Source organism: Ambystoma mexicanum, chromosome 5q (assembly GCF_040938575.1).
Source record: "Ambystoma mexicanum isolate Mex_15411 chromosome 5q, UKY_AmexF1_1, whole genome shotgun sequence".
In the NCBI taxonomy this organism is placed as follows: Eukaryota; Metazoa; Chordata; class Amphibia; order Caudata; family Ambystomatidae; genus Ambystoma; species Ambystoma mexicanum.
In genome coordinates this window covers 493,893,103-493,917,019 of record NC_090933.1, presented here as the reverse complement: position 1 = coordinate 493,917,019, position 23,917 = coordinate 493,893,103, and the positions used below count along the sequence as shown (strand labels likewise).

The following is a 23,917-nucleotide window of genomic DNA, read 5'->3' as shown; positions in this document are numbered from 1 at the left end:
ATGCACATGCAGTGCTTCTCATGGCTGTGGTTGTTCTGCTGTCACCTGCCACACCTTAGATGTTAAACACCTTCTTTAGAGCAGAAAAAAGAAACTCCTAACAGTGATTGCACAAAGGGCAACCTCCCTGGATGCTTCAAGCATCCTTTCTGATTTCAGTTGTAGAGACGTGTTTACGTCACAGTGAAATAATTAAACTGGCTATTCAGCCGATCCTACAGAGACTTCTGCTAAACCACACGCTGCATTAATTGGGTCTGCTGGAGTGATTCTCTAAAGTAACTCAGAAAATGTCTGTCAGATCATCACACAACATGTATCCTTCATTCGGCTAATTTAGACCTATTCCTTATACACAGTAATGGTATGAGCTGATCTTTCTATGGGCTTTGATTATGGAACACACTGAACAAAAACTGAAAATGTTTTATAAGCTTATATTTTCAAGGAAGACTTGAAGTCCAAGTTTTGTTTTCAAAGTGATCTCAACAGGTGCTCTAAACAAGTTATGCACTGTTGGCACCTATCGCAATAACGCCCCCCCCTGCGCTCCCCAATCCCCTGCTCTGTATCCCATACTTACCTTCTCGCCCCCAGAAAAGAATCTGCTTCACCTCTTGCATCTTGCATGTTGCATGTTTACGCAGTGCACTCATCCATAAAGAAGGAACAAGAACATTTAAAATAAAGAATGCAAAGGTTGCCTTACCTCAGTGTGAGTTTGTAGTAAAATGAAAGGACCGATAGTCCTTCCCCATGATATGGCACTGGATCCTTGCCCTCCTTTCTCACTCCCCATGTTTCATTGCACTTGCATTTCTGAGATCTCATAACGGTTCCAGCAGCAGCAGCAACAGAAAGGCCTCTGTACTCTTATCTCCTCTTTGCCTCAAGCTCTGTATGCTGCCTTTCTTAAGTGATAAGCCCCGAGCTGGGGTGGGGGGAGGTATTACCGCATGGGGCCTACAGTTGCAGGCCCGAGTGAAGCGAGGACCTTAACGAAGGCCCCAGAGCATTACCTCATGCCCCACCGGCTCGGGTGTTATTTCTTTTAGTACCCCGGCCCATTAGACAGGGGTACTAACAGTGTCTTTGTTCCAGTTGCGAAACGGTGGGGTTTTGTAACTGAAAAAAAAGAGCAAGAAAAAAAGATGGGCACTGTGGAACGGATTGAAGGGACTATACGTAGTCCCTTTTCCCTTTCCATGCCGGCCATGCAAAAAGGAAAAGAAAAAAAAGCAAAGAAGATGGCCGCCATGGAAAGGTGTGAAGGGTCTACACGTAGTCTCTTCTCCATTTTCATGGCAGCCATTGAATTGTGAGTAAAAACAAACAAAAGATGGCCGGCAGGGAATGGGAGAAGGAACTACACATAGTCCCTTCTCCCTTTACATGGTGGCCAGACGTGAAAGGAACACCGAGGGAAGTGGCCCGCACAGGACTTTATTCGGATAAAGTAGCACATCGGCACTAGATTTTTATATGATTCATGTATTGTACCTTTAAGAATAGAATTTTATGGCAAACACAATATTGTGGAAGGTATCTTTTAACTACAGATTTTCTGCTAGTTTGATGTGCATTTTTAACCTTTATATCTCAGGATGGTTTTGGAATCAAAATAGTGGTAAATATGTGTCAAAGAAGCATCTTTTTTGTGAGTAAAATTAGCACGAGGTTCAAATTTTGCTGTTAAGTACAATATGTTCTAGCAACAGGATCTAAGACATCATTTACTGCAAGAGAGATTCTGAAAGGTGGCATTAAATGCCTAAACTTTGGTGGCTCGCCCATCCTTGAATTAACACCGGAGCATCCAAGGCAAAAGCAGGCAGAGAGAGGTGATGTCTTCTCCACCCTTGAGTGGGATCTGGGCGAGTCAATGGGTACACACCGGATCCAGTTAATGAATGGCACATGTTTCTGGGAAAGTTCTAAATTGATCCCTCCAGCAGATGTGAAAGATTTTAGGTAGCATCTCGAAGGTCTAAAGGCCACATGATTGGTTCAGGAACCACGCAAACCTTATGCACCCTGACTGTAGAGGCCTTAAAGGAAAACAGGACATGTGTGGACGATCACACCTTGAACTAAGCACCATTAGCAGAATAATACACCATGTCCAGAGTGGACGATGCCTTGGAAAGCCTGCCTGGGTATTCAGAAGTAGCTAATTCCACTTTTCCATGTGTAAGCCAGACAAAGAAAATATTGCTTTGCTTTGCCTTCTCGGCTTCTAAGATGTTTGACATACACCAAAATGTTCCTCTAGAGTCCAAGCAGTATTTCAGAGATAGAAGTGCACAGTGGGGGCCTCAACTTGCTAAAACTGTTAGTGCCCCTCAAGACAAGAAATGTTGCTGTCCTTTAGGAAAAATACTGCTAGATCATGACTAGCAACTGCTGAAGGTGTAGGCTCACCTACTGGAGAAAGGTCTCCAGCTGACTTTCAAGAAATGTAATTTATGTCACCCCGGTGTGAAGTAGTCCCAAGTGACCATTTTCCATGCGTTTCAGTGCCCATCTGTCATTGTATAGGATCTGTTTCTAAATCTGTCCATCGGCAGCTTCCTGTGGCCACCATTCCACATTGTCTAAGGAGCAGTGTGTTGCCTACCGGCCCTTAAACTCTCCATCCTGTTTCTTTGGTGTCCAATTCTTGCCCTAATCCGTGCATGGCCCCTGAGACCCCCCTTCCTACTCGTGCTTCTGCCCCTTTACTTTTCCCAAAAATATCTCTGTTTCCCAGGTATCTGGGGTTTCTGCAATTACTAGAGATGGTCTGATCAGGATGCAGTCCACTCCCAGAATGAATGAAGGGGTATCACCTACCCCTATCGGAAAAGACAGGCGGAAACTTCATTCACCATCTCAGCCATAGCATCGGCCGAGAGCACCTCTCGGAGCAAGGAGGGAAGATTACTGTGATTAATATTTTCACACTCTGGCAGAAGAGTTTACCACGACACCGGACTTGGCATTCACCAACCCCAGCCCTCCCTACTTCCTCCACATTGGTGCCAGCACCAGAGACATCTTTCCTCAGTGAGCGGACAGAGCTGTAAGGCCTTGTTGTCTTTGCAGGCTGAAGTCTATCGGGATTGGAAAAGAACTATCCAATCATCGAACACGAACTCCTCTCCTTGAAGTGGGCTGTGAAGTGGGGCTGCTAAGCTCGTCTGTATTGTCCTCATTATACTATATATCACTAACTGGACCACAAACTGCTGCAAATATCTATGTGAACAACGGATTCACAGGACTACTCAGAACTTTGCTGTGACCTACTGTTATGAATTTCAAATTGAAACACCATGCGTCGTATCAATGAAATACAATAACAATACAAAATGGCCAGAAATCTGTCAAATTGGATTCTATGGGACATTGCTGCACCATTAGCCTAAACTTCCAGTGGCTATTGTTCTCCCAAATGAAAAAACTCTCCTTTTTTTTCTCCAAAAATAGCTAAACTTCCAGTGGCTATTGTTCTCCCAAATGAAAAAAAATCTCCTTTTGTTCCAAAAATAGCTAAACTTCCAGTGGCTATTGTTCTCCCAAATGAAAATAAATCTCCTTTTGTTCCAATAATGGTTTTAATGTCCATATTTAACCATTGGAGAACTACTATCGGAAGCATGCTCTCTGCTTCTCCACTTAGCCAGCAGCTGCAATGTGGTATCTTCTGTGCAGTCTACCTATGGATCTTGTATACATACCATATCCCCTCCGGCTTATCCCAATTGTTTTTCCTCTCTGATGTTGGTCATTATATTATCTAATTGATCTTTTCTATTAGCTCCTCTTCGCACCTCCCCACCCTTTCCACATACTAAGGTCTGGTGACACCCTGGCAGATTCACAATATTCCACCTTTAGGATAAGGCCAGGTACCGTAATACCACTATGGTGGTGATGGTCGCAATATAATTGTTGGATAACATATGGACTTTCTGTCACTCACCTGAACAGTCGGAGTATCCAAAACATAATTTCACCTGCTATGCCAGGCGCAGTCCTCTAAAGAGTGAAAGGCAGCAAAGGTCATATGGACAATTCTTATTCAGGGGTATAGCTGGCCCGCATAATTGCATGGAAGGGACTTTAAAAATAGGCCAGTAAAAGAAAACTTGAATTGTGTAGGGCTGAAGAAAACCCCAGCCATGTCCTACCGTAAACTGGGAGATGTCCAAACAGAATTCTTTAACAGAACTCTGCAAGACATACTAGGCAAGCTAAAGCCACACCAAAAGACAAAATGGAGCTAGTGCGTAGCCTGTCTTGCGCACACCTACAACTGTATCAAGAATAATGCTATTTGGGTTCCTAAATTACTACTCAATCTTTTGTAGATAACCTGTGGGCATCTGTTTCAGCATAGATGGTGACAGAAGTGGTTTTGAGGTATACCTGAGCTATGTGAAATAGTTTAAACAACACCTGGAGAGGGATCACACACTAGCCACACATGCTGCAACCAGTCCTGCTGCTCCTATGTGGTAGCCTGCATGTTTCTTGACATTCATGTATACTGGAGCTGGACAGAAAATTAACTGGTTGGACTGGGAAGCACTGAGTGTGTAGAGGAGCAGTTAGATGAATTTTTCCTAATTTCTGCCCTCTCACCACCGTCATACTGGAACAGCAGGAGAAGGGCCCTATATGGGATTCCATGTGTTATGCATGTACTGCATCGAGTGTACGGGAGATGATATGCACTCACACAACCACATCAAATGTACCCTGGCACTCAAAGTGTGGAAGGGTGCTGTGTGGAAGGATGTCAGCACGCACCATTGGACAGCATGGAGCGCTGAGTGAAACCTGATGAGGACAGAAGTTTGCCATATAGAATCTATACAAGGACATACTGAAACAATATGAATATACTGAAGAGTAACAATGTAACTGAAGTTATAAGAGAAATATGTACGAAATGATAAAGTAATAATATATGCAAAAGAAGATAAAGTTACTTGACGACCAATAACTGTAAATGTGCAGTAGCGCAAGGTATATGAGATACATGGAAGCTTGCTATAGAGGAATATATAACATGGCTAGGATGGGCATAATTAGAAAATGGACGCCGGCTTGTGGAAAGATTCAATTCAGCTACCTCAGAAACAGATCAGGGTTGCAGAGTCAGGAGACGCTGGAAGGACACCTTTGTGTGCAAAACGAAGAGGAGTCTATGTTGGCTTAGGATCAAGGGTGCTATTTCTAAGGAATAGATGCAAAGCACAAAGGAAGGCAGACTGATCAGCCATGGACGAGACATATTTCTCTTAGATTAAAGAAGAAGAAAATATCTGGAATAGTCAAGCACTAGACATTTGAAAGTGTATAAAGTCTATACAAACTAGAGTGAGCAAATCTGTAGAGGCCAAGAAGAGCCATGACACTCAGTATAATGAAATCAAATAGCAATAAATAAGAGGCTGAAAGGGACACATTTGTGGCCTCTTCACGTGTGACTCAGAAGTAAAAAGATAAGGGCTATTCATTAAGCCTCGGCTGAAGATAGTGATGTGCTTACACTCCCTTGAATGTTCCAAAATGGAGAGCAGGCTACAAGGTCAAGTACCGACGGGAAACTTTGGCTCATGGCCGGACTGATGAGAGATGATGGACTAATATGGAAAGTGGGGAGTAATCTGACGTGATTCAAGCACCTGGGTTTTGTTTCACTTTACTGCTGCTAGCCGAGCTGAAATTCCAAGGTTGGGTGAGAATGCCAACCAATCAGTGGGTCTATTGGGCAACCTGCTACACAATGTTGTATAGACCAATCCGCTGCCATTTTGTTCGCCATAATCAGTATGACACGTATTTAGAGGAAGTTCAAGGCATGTCTCACAGTTAAGAGACAGCCAATGAAGAACTAACCCTTATGCATTCTATAATTAGACATGTTCCCCCTAACCAATCCCTCCCGCTAATAAGTTTTGCAGTTTGCCACATAGGATGATGTCATAGATGACACAGATTGGGGTTTAAGACCTCTGTGTAATCAAGGTTGTGTTTGAGTGTGCAAGCATCCGTCCGATGTCTGCCAGTGGACACAGCTTTATTAAATTGAGAATAAAATTGTACTTTGCCAAATTCTTTGAGTCTGTCTGTTTATTTGGCCTGAGATCTGTATTGGTAATTCCATCTAGCACAAGAGACACTTCAAGGTGCTAAAACACAGGTGGATGCATCAAAATAGCTTTTTTCCTTTTAGAACTACTGGATGTGTTTCCATGATTAGGTACACCACAGCAGCCCTAAACACTTGAATCCTATCAAAGAAATTCAACACCTATACCTGCGGCTGACATACACCTTTCTGCTTCTAATAATGGATCTTTCTGATTCAGAATCTGATGAGGAATTCACAACTTTGTTTTATTGTTTTAAAACTATGGGCTTGTACCATCAGCAACCAACATGTCCACCAACACGGCTGGTTGATCAACCATAGGATTCTGACCTTGCTGAATGTGTCAGCTTCTAACAAGTACTGCTTTCACTGTACGAGCCAATCCCTGGAGCCGGAGCCTGTCTCTGTTTGCCCATTGCAGGATACATTGGAAGCAGACGAGCCAACTCTTAGGAGAAACACTTGAGAGACCAAGCTTCGCCTTGTGCTCACATATAGCTTCCCCAGTACCACTAGCAATGAACTATTACATGTAATAAAAAAGATGGTCCGTGCTACTGATGTGGGGATAAATATCATCCATCCGTATGAGGGAAATACTTGCTTAGTCAGACTAGTGGATCTATGCTATGCTATTGGGATTCATACCACACTCCTTTGCCACTTGCATGGCCGCCAGACCCCTTTGCCAGATCCAAAAGAGAGGGAGGTGGGTTAGGTTGGTGGGAAGAGAGGAGAGAATGCAAGACAGCTTTACTGTTGGGTTGATGCATGAATACAGGAAGTACCCTGAACTTTACAAATGGGTCAATCTCTAGATTTTCTCGTTCAAGAACATAGAGGAATTTGTGTCCGAAGGGGAGCCTTGTGTGCATCTGGTGCTAGAATGCATTGGCAAGTGTGGTGCTTTGTAAATCATGTGTAGGGGTGTAGTGTTCTGATAATTGATGTCTTGTGGGAGGGGAAACCGGCCCTGTGAACATCACCGAATCACAGAACAGCTCAGCCCCCACAGCCCAGGTGAAATGAAATATTCCTAAGCATCACCTAGGGGTTCGGGGATCCACTCAATACAAAGCAGCTAGTTCAGTCTGGCAGTGTGCAGCATACGGTAGGAGCTAGATGAAGGTGTTTGGAAGAGGTTAGCAAGTGAGAAGACCTTTGAGAAGAGTGATGGAGGAGAGACTTGGAGGTTGGAGGAAGAGAGTTTTGAAGAGATTGAAGGAGGAGGTCATACTAATTTGTAGAGAGAGAGTTGTTGGAGGTTGGAGTGAGAGATTTGAGGAGGTTCGAGGAGTCAATAACATCTGAGAAGAGAGACTTTAAAGGGGATGACGGTGGAGAGTCATTTGGTGAGAGAGAGAGAGAGAGAGAGAGATGGGAAGATGGAAAGAATCTGGACCCATGACCGTTTGGTGAAGCCGATGGGAAAAGATAGGAGTGGCAGATAGACCCATTTAACCTGAGAAGACAGGAGGTGGACAGGTAACTCCTAGTATGACAAAAAACAAGAAGGTTCCTGCGGACCAGGTTGGTCAGTGGTAGACTTCAGAGGTGGAAGGAGGCACAAAACAGCAAAACCTCACTGAGTGACAGGGAGTTTTTGCCAGGTATCATCAGAAGAGGATTGTCCTCGTGACAAATACCATAGAGCTGAGCCTCTGAACCTCTTCCCTAGACCCAGGGATAGCGACACCAGAAAAGGAGGTGGGCTCCACGTTAGACAAAATCACTCCAAAAATTGATTCCCACTTCATAGTAGCATACTCTCCCTGTTAAGAGCATGCAGGGGAACCCAGTGAGAGACCCTCCTGGGACTGGGGACTCATGCCTGGCACAGACACACAGTTCCACGCCGGGACAGGCCCCTAGATGGTGCTAGGGCAGAATTACGACTTGGAGCTCTTTTACTTAATGTGGATGATCCCCTCCTCTTTTTTCTGGATTCCTTGATTTTTGACTCTCCTTTTCCTCCCAGCAACACTAAATCTGAAGCGTGAATGGGAGAGTGGATCTGCATTTGTATGCTCTGCCATAAGAATCTCTGTGACTCCAAAGACAGGGTTATCCCATTATATCACAGAGAGCATAACCGCCAACCCCAATTCTGTTAGCCGTGTTGCTAGGCTGGTGGTGAATTTTGCTTTATGTAAAATGACTCCACTTAGTGGAAACCATTTTACCTTCTTGGTTCTTTTATTGAACCATCCTCCATGTCACAAAATGGATATTACGTTGTTAGACCTGATGGGTCATATCACAATCTGTTGTTCCTCTTTGTGTAAATGTGAGGAAATAGTTAACTTTGGCTTCGGTTGCCTGTATCCCATGATCGGGGGCTGTAGTCAGCAGCCTGAAACCAGTTCTGACTGCCATAAGCAGATACATGTTAAAATAGTGTGGGTGTATTTCCTTTGTGTGAGGCCCTTCCTGGGTGTATGAGTGTGCTTGGAGTGATGGTCTGACAATGGCTGACCATCCCTCTATTTGACACTTGTGTCTGATAGGGTGCTGTGTTCACTCACTGCCTCCTGAGGAGGATAAAAGGAGACGTCGTTATGCACTTGCATTGGCTACTGCTGGGACTCTGTACTTATACTCCTGCAAAGCCCTGCTTCTCAAGGAAGGACCAAAGCTCTGCACGGTAGTGCTTTGATGCTCCACCAAATCTGACAGCAAAGATCTACCTCACCAAGCAGATCAGAAGGCCACAACTGTGGTGCTCCTTCCACCTGATCCGATGGGGACAATTGGATCACACCTCCTGCTTGAAGGCCTTGTTTATCTGAAGCATCTGGCAGTGCCTGAACCAACAGAACCAGAAATAGGAGTCCCTGGGGACTCTCTGCACCATTTGGACCAGACATTCCTCGTGCACGGAAATCAGGCGAGCCCACTGGGCCCATCCCCCCAACTCAGAAGCTCCAGCGGCTTGTGTTGCCCTTTGTCCTGCTACTGGACAGCCAAACTCACCTCCCACTCCGTCTTCCAAGGCCAGCTCCTCCCTACTGTGCAGTAATCATTGTTCTTGTGGGTCTTCTCAAGCCAACCCCAGCTTCAGAATCTGAATCCTGTGCCTGAGGATGGAGGAAGAAAGCTGTATCGCAGAATACCACAGACCACTGCTTCTTCGCCTGTCACCTCCTCTGGCTTGGACCCTGAGCACAGGAACAAACATATCTCGAATAATTGTCCTTCCCAAGGTGCTCCCTGTACCAGTGTGTCAACAAACAAGATACACAGTGACCGACTTTGGAAACTTCAAAACCGCTTTTTGGACCCACAGTACTGCTCTACTGACTTTATGGTGCTGCTGGCTAGTCCTGTATCTTCTCCTCTGGGTCCCCCTCCTCGCCACCCAGGGTCTTCAGCTGCTTAAACTCACAAGAACTCAATAAACTGCTCCTTTTTTTTGCAAGTCATTACATTACTGGATGTTGTAAGGTTATTGATGCATGTGGTATTTCTACAATAATATGCCACAAGTGAACATGGTCCATCTAGCCTCACCAGTTTATGCTTTAAAAGGATTTCTGGCTTCTCCGAGCATTTGACTCAGTGCAATCTTTACACTTGCATTTGTCCGGGACATGTTCGCTAGTGTTACAATGATTCCCCGCGGCATCATTGTTCTCGTGGGTCTTCTCAAACCAACCTCAGCCTCAGAATCTGAATCCTGTGCCTAGAATTCATGCAAGACAATTCTTTTGGGGGTTGGCCCTACGGTAGAAGGATCCAACGAAGCATGTGAGGAAAATTGTGAAGATTGTGATTAAGGCGATACAAAGGAGAGTGAATGTATCCCTTCCTATTCATCAACTTCCTTATAGGGGAAAGAGAGAGGGCAAGGTGAGCTGTTACCTCTCTTTCTACATAAATCTTGAGAAAATGGGATTTGTTCATGCCTGCATTGTAGCTGTTGGAACGGCGTATGGTGTTTAATACCCAAAGCCTGGAGGCATTCATGACTGACTGTTGATAAAGCTCCCTAGGGATCAAACTACTTGTCTTCTGTGACCTCCTGCACACCAGATTTCATCAGGAAAAATACATCAACTGGACTCCAAACATCTCAACTCTACCTTGTTTGCTCAGTCTAGTCTTCGGTTTTCTAACGTCAAAGTCACAGGAAGTGGGCTACATGACAACAGGAAGTGCGCTACATCACAAGCGTGCCCCCTGGTCCAACGCTGGGAACGTTCAGTGTGTGGATAAAGTGGTTTCAGACAGGTTCTGATATTTCTTTGTGCACGTTTCCTCAGATGGTGCTGATTGATGATTCAAGCCCAGCGTGTGATTTCCCTTTAACAAGTACATTTGAATCATTTTTACTTATCACAGTTATGAGTGCTTTATGCCTTTATTGCTATTGATGAGGGATCAACTTCCGAATGTGTCTTTTCTTAGATGGCCGGGCCCTGTAACCCACTTTATATTTTGAAGTCCAAAGTACAGGAATGCTTCTATGGAAGGTTGGAGGCCCACTGAGGATTGGCACATCGTTGAGGGTTTCTCTCCCCTATCTCCCTGCTGGAATGTTTTATACTGAATTCAAGCAGCACTGCCTCGGTGTGTCAAATCCCCCACAACACGTCCAGCAAAACGAAGAATGAAATCCAGTAGCAGCCGATTCCATCATCCAATCAAAATCTAAATGTCAACTAACATGGCCTACACATGACAGCACTAAAATGAACACATAATTAACACCCCTGCTGCAGAGAGTCCTCCAGTATTTTAAAGATCACAATTAAGAAATGCATGTGTTTTTCTTCTTCTCCATATTCTTTGATTCTCCAACAACCAAAAATGTTTAGCTTACAATGTTACAACAGACAATGGAAGGATGCACCTATTTGCTCTACGTGATTGTGTGTTCACCACCTTCAGTATTTTAGATTAAAAATACTTTACTTAACTTTTACTTTTATATGCTTATAGAGCGCCGAAAGCCCGCAGGCATCAAGGCGCATTCAGTGAGAAGAATCCTGTGCTCAGTCGACATCATTAGAGCATTTAGTGGCGATTATTTAACACATTTTCGAGTAATATTCCAACTGTTTGCATGCCATTACACAACATATCTCAATTCGTTCCAATTGCTAAAAGAATAGCAACAGTAGAAGAGTTTTTCTAATGTGTTACAACTGTTCAATGTTTTGATACTTCATTTGCACTGATTCTGGCAAGTTTCGTGGAAAAAGAGGAAAGACACATTTTGATGTATGGATGGACATGTGCATACAAAGTACGTGTATGCTGAAAGTGGGACTATTACCTGAAGACATGATATTAAACAATTGCCACTGCATGCACAATTACTATTATCAGAGCATGTGATTCAGCTCACAGCCGTTTCATGTGTATAAATGTTTCTGTAAATAGTAGTTTGAAAAGGTCAGGGCTTTTCGTGCTAACAGGTCAAAAGTGCTAGGTTGCAGCTGTTGCAGCAGTTTTTTTTAATATAGAAAAAGCACAATTAGCTTACAGCTGTTAATAAATAACCCTTCAGAAAAGAAATATATTCTGTACTGTTAGGGGCAACGCGCTTGCCTTGGAAGCAAGATGCCCCATAGCAACACAGGATCGATCCCCGGGTCTGCGCTTAGAGACCTATGGGTATTAAGCCTGTTATAAATAACCAATTATAACAAATATTATTATAGGGAGGCCATGACCTTGCAGGAGACGCTGACTGGTGATACAAGCATGTTGCGCTACATCCATGCCTCCAAACCTTTAAGTACCCAGGATCTAACCCTCTGTGGCAAAGCCCTTGCAGGACAAGGTCGCAGTGTTGTGCGATGCAGGTGCGCAGTAGACGGTGCCCAGAGATACGTAGCACGTTGCGCTATGTCCACGCATCCAAACCTTTAAGAACCGAGGATCGGACCCTCTGCGGAAAAGCCCTCGCAGGACAAGGCTGCAGTGTTGTGCCAGACAGTTGTGCAGGAGACACTGCCCACAGATAGATAACACGTTGGGTTACGTCCACGCATCCAAATCTTTATGAACTGAGGATAGGACCCTATGCAGCAAAGCCCTCACAGGACAAGGCTACAGTGTTGTGCCAGACAGTTGCGCAGGAGACACTGCCCACAGATAGATAACACGTTGCGCTACGTCCACGCATCCAAACCTTTAAGAACCGAGGATCGGACTCTCTGTGGCAAAGTCCTTGCAGGACAAGGCCGCAGTGTTGTGCGATGCAGGTGCACAGTAGACGTTGACCAGCGATACATAGCACATTGCTCTATATGCACGCATCCAAACCTTTAAGAACCGAAGATCGGACCATCTGCGGCAAAGTCCTCGCAGGACAAGGCCACACTGTTGTGCGACACAGGTGTGCAGGAGATGATGTCTCCTGATACATAGCACATTGCGTTACGTCCACGCATTCAAACCTTTAAGAACCGAGGCTCGGCCCTCTGCGGCAAAGACCTTGAAGGACAAGGCCGCAGTGTTGTGTGATGCAGTTGTTTGGCAACGAAGGGGGCGGAACATAGAGTACGAGCATGCAGCTCAGCTGTCAACCAGCAGTGACCCAAGTTAAGACAGGTGCGGGCGTGGGGCACAGCCATTACTGCATCCTACTTAACTGCCCTTCCTCAAACTTGCTTCCATTTTATTTAAAATATACCCTGCACTGTCTCTACGCATCCATTAGGCTGCCCCTCTCCCGGGTAACTGTATTTTGTATTTCTGTGCCTCTGCAAATGTTTCTCTGCATTTCTCTTGCATTTTCTGCTTTTTTCCATTCTAGGTGAATAGTTTTGGACCCCATCACTGTTTCTCTGCGTTCCCCTGCATTTTCTGTATTTTTTCCTGAAAGTGAATTTATTAGCCTCTATCACTGTTCTTGCATTTCTCCTCCATTCCTAGGTGTGCTTGTACATGGCTTGCTGTGTTAACTAGGCCATTCTACCTTTCCCTAGGTTCTCTCTTACTCTGTGACCACTACTGTTGCCCTCCAGGCCTTTTTCCTCTCTAGGTTGAGCTGAGTCTGGTTGGATCCCACGCTCTTTCCATTCACTACTTGTTGCTGCCCTTGTTTACTTGTCTCCGTCTGCGCTTGTTACCTGTTGTTTCCTCTGTTTACCACTCTCCCCTTTTCTCCCAAATCCCCTCCTTATGTGCCCTGTCTGGTGCAGCTCTGTGCAGTGTTTCCTTCTCTTCTCTCTCTCTCGTCTGCCCTTTCTCCTTCCTCTTTCACATCCACTATGGTGGTCTCAATTTCCCCAATCTTCTCCATTTGCTTTTCTATCTCCTATCCTACTCTTCTCACTAAGACTGGAGGAAGAAGCTTAAGAAGGACACCCTGGTCTCCAGTCCAGGGCTTCCCATCGCTGGCACCTATGTCAGTGCTGCCGCCAGGCAGACTCTCACCGGCATCCTCTTTGTCGGTCCTTCTCCTGCCGGATGGACCTTCTCTCTTCTTCCACCTCTTCTCCCATAAATGGTGGCACCCGGTGGGAGGACCTCTTGGCCCCCTTCCAGTCCCCCAGAGTCATCATTAATGTTTATCTAAATATCACCATCATTGTCCCGGGCCCTCAGCCCAATCTCCTGCTTTTTGATAAGCCTCCCTTACCTCATCAACTTCCTTCCATCTCCGGCTACTCCTTCTACCACTTCTCTGGCTCCTCTGCCACCTCCTACTTCTATTCCTTCAGCTCCTATGCCATCAACCACCTCTCTGGGTCCTTGGCCACCTCCGTCCTCCATCACTCTGGCTCTCTTGCCACCCACTACCTCTCTGGCTCCTGTGCTGCCTCCACCATCCACCTCTCTGGCTCCTCTGCCACTTCTGATGGGTACTCCTCTACCCTGTACCCTTTCCGGAAGTCTTTCAAAAGTGGCAACCTGCTGAATGTGGCACCTCTCAACTCTCGCTCTCGTTTCAAAAACTCTTCCGACCTCTCCCACCTCCTTGAACTCCTGGACCTGGATGTTCTCGCTCTTATGGAGCATGGTTCAAGGTCAGTTCTCTCACAAGTTTTGACACACTCCTCCCTGAGGGCTACAAGATCCTCTCCAAGCCCAGGCCCAACAGGCCCGGAGGCAGAGTGGCCCTGATCTCTCCTGATTGGATCCCTGCTTCCATCATCCCCACTCAGACTTATTCCTACTTTGAATGCCTCTCTCTGACCTTGGCCACCATCTACAGACCACCTGACCAGGCCACCTCCTCTCTGAATGGGCTGACCTCACTTCCTATCTCCTTTTCGTCACCTATCAGCTTCTCCTACTTGGGGATCTCAACATCTACCTGCATTCCGCAGACGCCAGTGGGCTTTTCCGCACCATATGCAACTCTCTTTCCCTCTCCATTCCTCCCTCTGGTCCGACTCACTCTGCTGGACACACCTTGGATGTTCTCATCTCTTCACACATCCCCCTCTCTAATCTCTCACTACTGCTCTCTCCAGGACTGACCACTTTATTCTTTCTTCTCATTTGAATCTTCCTGTCCCCTTGGCAAAGGCCCACCCAGCACTGCAACCTTCCTTCACGGTCATTGGAACTATGAAGCGAGTGTCAGTGACCACCTTTGTCTCCACTTTCTCTCCCCCACCGACTATGGTGGCTGAATCCCATCCTGATGCAGTCCTTTCCAACGTTCACCTGTCCATCTAAAACACTCTGGATATCCTTGCCCCTGTCATGAGGATCCATCTGACACCTGCCACCAAGTACAACTTCTGGTATAAATCTGATCCGGCCGCTCTGAAACACAAGTGCAGAGAAGGTGAACATAAGTGGGCGCTTTGGATGCACCCTCTGACAAGCTGGCTTGCTGCCTGCTCCAAAGGCAATACAGACTCCCCATCTCCCCTAAGGAATGGAAACTGCCCTGCTGAATACCTGTGAAGATCAGCTCTCTAATCTTGACTCTAGCTCTCCCTCTGTCCTCATTCTCCTCGATCTCTCCTCTGCATTTGACATGGTCAATCACAACATCCTGATTACACGCCTCTGTGAGATCCTGGGCATCATGGATCAGGCTCTGGCATGGCTGACCGCCATCCTCCTGGAGCAACTTTCCCAGGTTCAGCTTGCGTGCTTTCTCTCCACCACCTCTCTCTCCACATGTGTTCTTCACCAGGGCTCTGTCCTCTCCCCCTGGCTCTTAAATGTCCATCTGTCCCCTTTGGCCATCCTGATCTCGACCTTTTCCTCTAACTTTCATTGTTATGCGGATGACATGTAGCTCTCTTTCAGGCTACCCTAAGCCTACTCCTCCTCCTCGCTCATCCCTGACTGTCTATCTGCTTTTCAGGCATGGTGCACCTCTAATGATCTCTGCCTTAACGCCAGTAAGACTGACATGCTTCTCATTGGGACCCATGCTCCAGCTTTTCCTCTCTCACTCTGGCTGCCCTCCGTGGGCCCTCTGCCCTCGCCCTCTTGTGAGGCAAAAAACCTTGGGGTCATCTTTGACTCCACTCTCTCCTTCTCACCACATATCACAGAACTTGCCAGGAAGGCCCATTATCAGCTGCACCTCCTCAGAGGAATTCTCCCTTTTCTCAGCTTACCCCAGAAACTCACTGTTGCCAGAGTCATGGTTCTCTCTAGGCTGGACTACTGCAACAGCCTCTTTCTCAATCTGCCTAACTCTACACTTCGCCCTGTTCAACTCACCCAGAACAGAACCGCAAGAATTATCCTTGGCCTCAAGCCCAGTGACCGCATCTCTCTGGCCCTGAAATCCCTTTGCTGGCTCCCGGTCGCTACAAGGATTAAGTTTAAGATCCTCTGCATCGTCCACAAGGCTTTCTGGGGCCATGGCCCCCAGTACCTTCAAATCTCTCATCCTAAGTACCTACCTCCTAGAGCCCTCCACTCATCTACTTTTAAATCTCTGCAGGTGAGTCGCTTCTTCAAGCAGACAATGGGGGGTAGATATTTCTCCTCTGCAGGTGCATCCCTCTGGAATGGCCTCCCTGCCTCTCTCCATCTTGAGCCAGATCTCCTTAAGTTCCAGAAGCTCCTCACAACCTTCCTTTTCTCTTCCCTCTTGCTCCCTCTCCCGTGCTAACCCTCCCTGCTCCTGCTCTGTCTACTGACTAGCTGCTTGGTGTCCTCTGAGTCATACAGGACAAAAGGCCCCCGGACCAGTCCCCATGCACTTGCCGCCAGGCCCACCTTGCACTGCTGCCTGGCTAACCTTGCACTACCAGACTGGGATTGTCCCTTGTAACCGCAGCCTTCCTTGCACTTAACTCAGGGCCCTGCTAGTCTGGGTGCACTTCTCCCTGTACCCTCTCCCTTGCACTTCTTGTTGCGCACTTACACAATCTATATGACACAAGGCCTAGTAATATCGTTTATCTTGTCCTCCCTTTGTTCCCCTCCCCTTGCTTAGTTGCGCCTTGAAACACTTGTGTCTAGGAGCATAATGAATAACAATTCAATCAATCAATGACCTCATATTATTATAATGCTACCTATCTAAATGGTACTCATTTAGGTGATGCCGGAGGAATAACATGCTTTCTCTTGGTTACCTGACATGCGACTGTCTCTTCCTCTGCCCTAATGGTCTTTCCAAGGTACATGCTTGAAAGTCATGAAGTTTCACCTTGGAAAAATGACCAAAGGCATTAGTACCCGTTAAGCATCGTCAGAACGATGAAATGCTGAATCATTTATTTAATTATTACATTATTATCCGCGTGTTGCACACCGTATGCACACGTGGCCTCGCGAGTACAAGATGAAAGGCACCAGAGAAGAGCAAATGGCAAAGGATATAGATCAGTTTCAGAAGAGCCAGGTTTTGAGGACATTGCTGAACCCAAAAGGTTGGTTTTGTGGCAGAGTGAAGCATGGAGGCAGTTCTCATAATTTGGCATTGAGATAAGAGATGTCTATACCTCCTTTGGTTTCTTTTTGATTTTTGGGGCACCTGGTTGTCAAGCATCATTGGAATACTAATTCCTGCAGGGGGGGATTGGTGGGAATTTGGGGATCGGGAACTCATAGCCTAGTTAAAGCACTTCTTTATGTACAGTACATTCAGTCTTGTAATGGATTTATTTGAGGAAGAGGGTAAAGGCAGTTGATGGGCTCTTTGTGACAAGGAATAGGAGGAGTTCATTTGCTGCATTTTGGGCCCATTTGAGGAGTTGAATTTGACCAGATTAGAGGCAGTTGTCATTGTGTAGATAAGTGGAGATTTAGGGGTTTAGTGCAGTGTGTCTATTGCGAAACGAGAGGAAAGATGAATATATGGCGGAGAAGATTCAATCTGAAGATTTAGCAATGGAGGCCCCTTGTGCTGTGAGGAGGTCATTGGAAAAGTGTAAGATCTTGACAGATTTGACAGGTGTGGCACAGATGCTATGTTCTGAAGTCCACAGACGTTCACTCCAAACGTTGGGGCCTTTGCCAGGGACCAGATGTCCGTTTTCTAGGTGCTCATTTTCAAATGAATGGTGCATGTCCAGGAAGTAACAATTGTGGCAGGACGGCGGGGAGGGGTCAATGATGCAATGTTTCCTGTTTAGATGGTGAAGAATCTGGGCATCATTGGCATATATGCAGAAGTTAAATGCACAGGAATGGATGATGTTAGCAAGTGGGAAAAGGTAGAAGGTGAAGATGATGGGAGATGAGCCAAGGGGAATGCCACAAGGAATGGAAGCTGGGTTGGAGAAACACATTTAGCATGTGACTGTTTAAGACACAGCCCTGTATGCTTTTCACATGGATCATATCCGCCATTAAGTCCCTATTCTGTAATCTTGCACCTCAGTAGTACTCATTTAACCAGACCCAAAATGATGGAAAGAAGACTCGGGTATGTCCGAAATGTGATTGCATGTGCCCCAGAGAGTTCATAGATCAAATTTGGGAGGATGCAAGACTAGCTTCATCCACAGATCTCACTAGCTTGAGTTTTAACCTATTAAGATATTTTAATAAAGAGTTTAATATGCTCTCTTATTTGGATAACAATCATAGCGGTACAAAACACTATCGCCTCTTGCTATCTCTTGATCTAGCTTCAGCCCCACCCTAAACCTTTCCTTTCCTGTAAACTTTTCCCACTTGGAAGTTATCCTTTCAATTTTTCGTTTACCAGCAATCACCCCACCCCACAAGTTTCAAAATAACATCAAAATTGAAAGTTCTGATAGGTGATAAAAGCAGATTAGTCTTGAAATAAACGTTTGGGAGAACCCACTTCGGATAACCCATTTGGGAGCACCCCAATACACCACGTTTTGGAACCAACATGTAATGTTCTTATTACAGTATAGTTGTAAAATCCTTACTCACCTGTAATAAGACATTGACATCACTATTTAGGCAATAAGCCCCTCGCCTGTGGGGCCATTACTGCATAAGGTAATGCCCCCAGGGCCCTTAGTTACAGGCCCTTGCTATACTCAGGCCTTAACGAAGGTCCCTGGGGAATTACCTTATGCGGTAATGGCCCGCAGCTGAGTGGCTTATTGCCATTAGTACCCCCAGCCCGTTACACCAGGGTACTAATGGCATTTTTTTTTCTGTCCCGAAACAGAAAAAAAATGGCAAAAAATGGCCACTGATGAAGGGAAAACAAAGTCCGTTTTCGCTTTCCATGGTGGCCAATGAAAAAAATAGGAAAAAAGGTAAACGAACGAAATGGCCGCCATGGAAAGGGAGAAGGCAATTCTCCCTTTCCATGGGGGCCAATAAAACAATGGGAAAAAAAGTAAACAAGCAAAATGGTCACCATGGGATGGGAGAAGGGCCTACACGTAGTGCTTTCTTCCTTTCCATGATGGCCTGTCGCAGATCGTGAGCGGATGCGCTGGGGACAGAAGTGTTCCCAGCGCGTCTGCTCTTGAAATGGACAGAAAAGAAGGTAAGTGGGAGTGCGGGGAGGACATTCTGTGGATGGGGTAGTGAGGTGGTAGAAAGACTTACCTGATTCACCGGTGAGGGGAGATGGCAGCCGCCGGCCGCGAGGAGGCTGAGGGCAGGGGATTACTGTGTGGTAATGCTCCCATTCTGAGCCTCCCCATTGGCTGGGAGACCACCACACCCCCTTGCTGGGTACTAATCAGCAATAATATGTAAGTGTTGGCGGGTGATGTCACAAGTCTGCTTCCAGAACCAGAAGGTAATATGGAACTCCTTTCCTCACACCTTCTTACCCCCCCTCCAGCCCTCCACTCCTCTTCTCGCTTCATCGACCCTACTCGCTCTGATCACCCACTTAATCACTTCACTATCTCCATTCCTACTCCTTACTCTATCACCAAAAGGTAGTTCAGACCTGCCTCCATGGCTGCATACTTGAACAAAGGTAATTCCTCTCTGCAGTCGTTTCCTCTACTGCTTACCCAGTGGATTGCAAAAACCTCAACTGATTTCAATAATGCAATGGTTACTTCCTTTCATTGTCACTGCCCTACTTGCCACATCACACCCCCATGCTCAGTCCCCAACCATGGTTCTCCACAGCTATCCAACAGCTGAAGACATCCATGCTTCCCCGTCTGCGCCACTGGCATGACGATCACTCCTCCTCTCTTCTCAGGAATACCTCAATGCCTTCACTACTGCTCCTAACACTGCCATGTCCTCTTAGCGAAGTGACCTTGAATCATCTCTCTGCTCAGACTCTTAGAAACTCCCTATGACCCTCCACTCTCTACTTCCCCGTTCCCTAAAAACTGATTCCTCTTCTACTCTCCCTCAGCTCACGACTTTGCCTCGTACTTCATTTCCAAGATCACATAAATATGTGACACCTTGTCATCCTGTCACCTCCACTCATTATCCCAACTCTGCCCACCATACCAACTGAAATATTACCCATTGTTCACTCAGATAAGCCATCCTGTGCACCTATTGACCTCTTCCCACCACAAACAATTAAAGAATCTGTACCTTTCACCTCTCACAACAACCTACCCCTCCCAGTTCCAGTTAGGTCTCAAAATGTATGTTGTATGTTTCAGATGGAATTATGTGTACTGTCTTGCTCTATGACACTATATATGTATGTCTGTTGCCTCGTTCCAGTCCCTAGTGCATGTGTCATTTCAAACCCCCCAGCCCCCAGGCCCCGTATTAACTAGTTTACTCTCACCCAGGGACTGCTCCTGAAATCTGTATTGCTTTCTATGTGTGTCATTTCTATTTAAAATGACATTTCTCACGTTCAATATATAAAAATGAAAACAAGTACGAAAGGTGGCAATGGAAGACCTGTCACAGCTGCCAGTAAAAAACGGAATCCGTTTTCCTTATTTCTTTATTTTGGACTTCCTTCCTCTAACAATGCATAGTCCCTGGATGACGGTGCATTGCTGGTTTAGTGCATTGTTGGGGATAATTGCAGGGGAGCACGAATCTATTGGCATTTCCCCATTCACGTTAATCTATAAAGTTAGCTTTGAATGCCACATGCCAACAACAGGAGGATATCTAGCAAGAGGTAAAGGAACAGGTCAAGTATTGCAAGGGGTGAAGGTGGCACCACATATAACGGAACATATGCCACCTACCAAACGTAAAAAAGATAGTTATAACTTTGCGATGGAACTCCCCTCCAACAAGCTAGCTTTCATTTCTTACAGATGTCTCTACTGACTTGAAATACCCTTACAAAGTTATGTCTGGGGATACTTCATCTCAGTTTATAGCCATTGCATCGAATGCAAGATCATCGAATGCCTTACCATAGTAATAAAGTGCATCAAAAATAAATCATCGAATGCACCCCTTTACTTTACCTTTAAAACCCATTATAATTAAAATAAACCCTTTACCTTTAAAAAAATGAATTCAATTATTTTTTTTCGATGCATTTTTTTCTATGGTAAGGCATTTGATGGTCTTGCATTTGATGCAATGACTCGATACCTTCATCTCGTATACAATGCACATTCGTTGTTACTGGTGTGAAGAACATTGAAGTAGAGAAAGGTATCGAAACACAATGGGCCTCATTACACGGATGGCGGTAAGGATTTACCGGTACCGGTAAATTACCGGTAAATCCTTACCACCTTACTACGAGGTCCCTTTGCGGGTTGGGGGATTTAACGCCTGCTTTTTGCAGGTGTTAAAAACCAACCCGCAAAGGCACCCAGGGAACTAATTACGGTACCGCAATTTGCAGTACTGTAATTAGCGCCTTCCCCATTCCCATAGAGCCCTATGGGCCAAAAATGGGAATGGGGAAGGGCAATGGTGGAAGGGGGAATTATCGCCCCACCAACCTTGGAATGGGGTGGTAATTCCCCTTTCCGCCAAGGCGGTGCCGGTATTTTACCGGCATGAACCATGCCGCTAATAGCGCCATGGCTCACCGCCATCCGTGTAATGAGGCCCTATGTCATCATTAGTTTTGTTTTTTGGATGTTGGTGAAATAAAATCAATAGAGTTGCATGGAAAATCCAGCACACTATGGAGGTATTAAACAATACAGTTATTGTGCAATAACCATACGGTACATGCAGGGTGGAACTATAAGGTCGCGGGACCAGAGTCAACCTGATGTGCTCAAATGGAAACGAGAGAAAGCATAGAGGGTTGCGGAGGGTTGCGGAATCTAAGTACGGCGACTTCATTTTGATAACTCATGCAAGTTTCCAGGAAAGTACTTACAACTGCATTTTCATGAAACGGGGTAATGCCGAGCTTCCGCCAATAAGGCTTGGTGCAGAATTCTACTTTGTAAGTTCCTTCTACAAAGTCTTCCTCATTTGTAAGATTTAGGATTTCTCCTGATTCTGTTGTTTTCCTGTTTGGTATAAAAAATAAACAGACATTATATATATAGTTTAGTCATGAACATTTAATTGGTTTTGAGGTAAAATTAAACCAGGTCAAACACTGGAGTAACTAGCAAAGGGTATTGTTAGCCTTGGTATGTGAAATGGCTGCACATTTCCCTTCTGTCTGTGACGATGGTCCCTTCCCGACTGTGGAGACCACAAAGCGGGTAGCTCAAGTGGCAGCACGAGTGAGGTATGAGGAGGGTCCCCTGAACCCCTTTCTTTGGCCCAAATGAATAGCAGGGGACAATCACACGGCCACACCATAAACACACGTGGATGGCTAGAATACCATCCCACCAGCTCACAAGGGCAGTCCCTGACCATGCTAAATCCCCCTGCAATACTTTGCAAAGCAGGAATAGTATACCCCTTTCACAAGAGCCTAAAGCTCTCTTTGAGCAGACCCAAAGCTTAATTGTGGAAAAGGACACCTTTGGCTTTAAGGGAAATCCTTTCCCTTCCCTGATGGCGCTAGCTTCCGTTTTGAAACAGTTGCAGCCTGGCTCAGTACATCAAAGTAGTTATTTCATAATGTTGCCAAGACCTGTGGTGAGCTATGTATCTGCAGATACAATGTTACCAGACAGCGACTTCCCGAATGCTGAGAATTCAGTCCTGAGAGCAAAGTTACGGAAGCATCATTACCCTGTAAGAGAATTTTACACTCGGGGTAGAGTGTTTCTTTTTCCCTGCATGACCCATATTAAAATAGGAACAAAGTGTCCATTAAGCTAACCAAACAATGTTTTCAGCCTCTATATCAGATGATGGAATTCCAGGAGAACTGAACTCAGCATAGACAGCATCAGGGAGGATCATAGGAGAATAACTAGCATTCAAGATGGCAGACAGGCCAATGATAGGCTTCGCCCAGTTCCATGAAGCCAAAGCAGTCCCCCGGGCACTCAGGGATCACAGCTAATCCTAGCCCGTACATAGTTACAGGTTTAGGGGCAACCCCTCACTGAAAGTCCCAACCAGGAGGCGGGAACACTGTATGAAAGGACCCAGCCCCAGTTGCTCAGATTTGGGTGTTGTAAAAGGTTGGGATCAGGCGGTTAAGGAGTGCTGGAAAGTGATTGAGGAGTTATAAGAAGGAGCTGGAGACAAGGGGGAAGACAACAAAGGAGGATTGGCACAGAGAAGACGAGGAAGTAATACTGACAGAGGTGGCAATAATAGAGGAGGGGCATTAGCAGCTCACATGGTAACAAACAAAGAGGAGGTGATAGTGACAGGGGGAGGTGGCAACAGCTGAGGAGGAGGAGGGCACGGCCCTATCCAGTATGTACAGGAAGGCACAAGGATGCTGAAGAGGCCAAAGGCAGCTGAGAAAACAGGAGGGGGAACGAGTCCCCGTCAAGGGAGACAGAAGAGGAGTAGTCAAGGTGACAGTGGGGATGCCACAAGCCTTGGAAAAAGAGGTACCTGACCCTGAGGAGGGGAAATGTGTGGCACCAGGTATCAAGCAGCCTTTGGGCCCCTTCTTAACCAAAGGGATTCTCCTGTTGTACCATTAGATTTCTAGATGATCCTCCTAACCTAGAGACTTGGCACTTTTTGGAACGAGGTCCGAAGAAAGGGTTCGGGAACCCTTGTGAAACCTGCAACAGACTGTATCGGCAAGAGTTTGGAAATCCCCTGGAAACCCATAGCACCACTGGGAGGTGAGACAGCATCAGGCCCAGTGGGAGGGACTCTTTTAAAAATTCCTGGTTCGTTACCCACTGTACTAATAAAATAAATCTGTTGATTCATCATCCCTGTTTCTAGGCTTCTGTGCATCCCACCTAGGCCTCCGGACAAGCCATGAACGATGGCAAATGTACGTGTGACACTGCGGTAATACGATGCATTGTGATGTTTGGTATGGTTGTGTGTCTGGTGGGAGCCAGGAATGATCCAGCTGAGACTGGGCTGTGAGTTACTGGTTGTCCTTCTGCCTCTGCAGCATGAACTCTGTAGAAGGTGTGTGGCCAC

At 45.9% G+C, this 23,917-nt stretch overlaps 1 protein-coding gene across 1 annotated transcript in view; it reads right to left on the bottom strand.

The window, feature by feature from the left end:
• The window catches only part of TTR (transthyretin), a 140,326-nt gene that overhangs the window by 31,622 nt on the left and 84,787 nt on the right, over nucleotides 1-23,917 (bottom strand). The window contains exon 3 of the mRNA XM_069620960.1: nucleotides 21,765-21,900. Coding sequence (XP_069477061.1) covers nucleotides 21,765-21,900 — 136 coding nt within the window. The remainder of the gene's footprint in view (nucleotides 1-21,764; nucleotides 21,901-23,917) is intronic.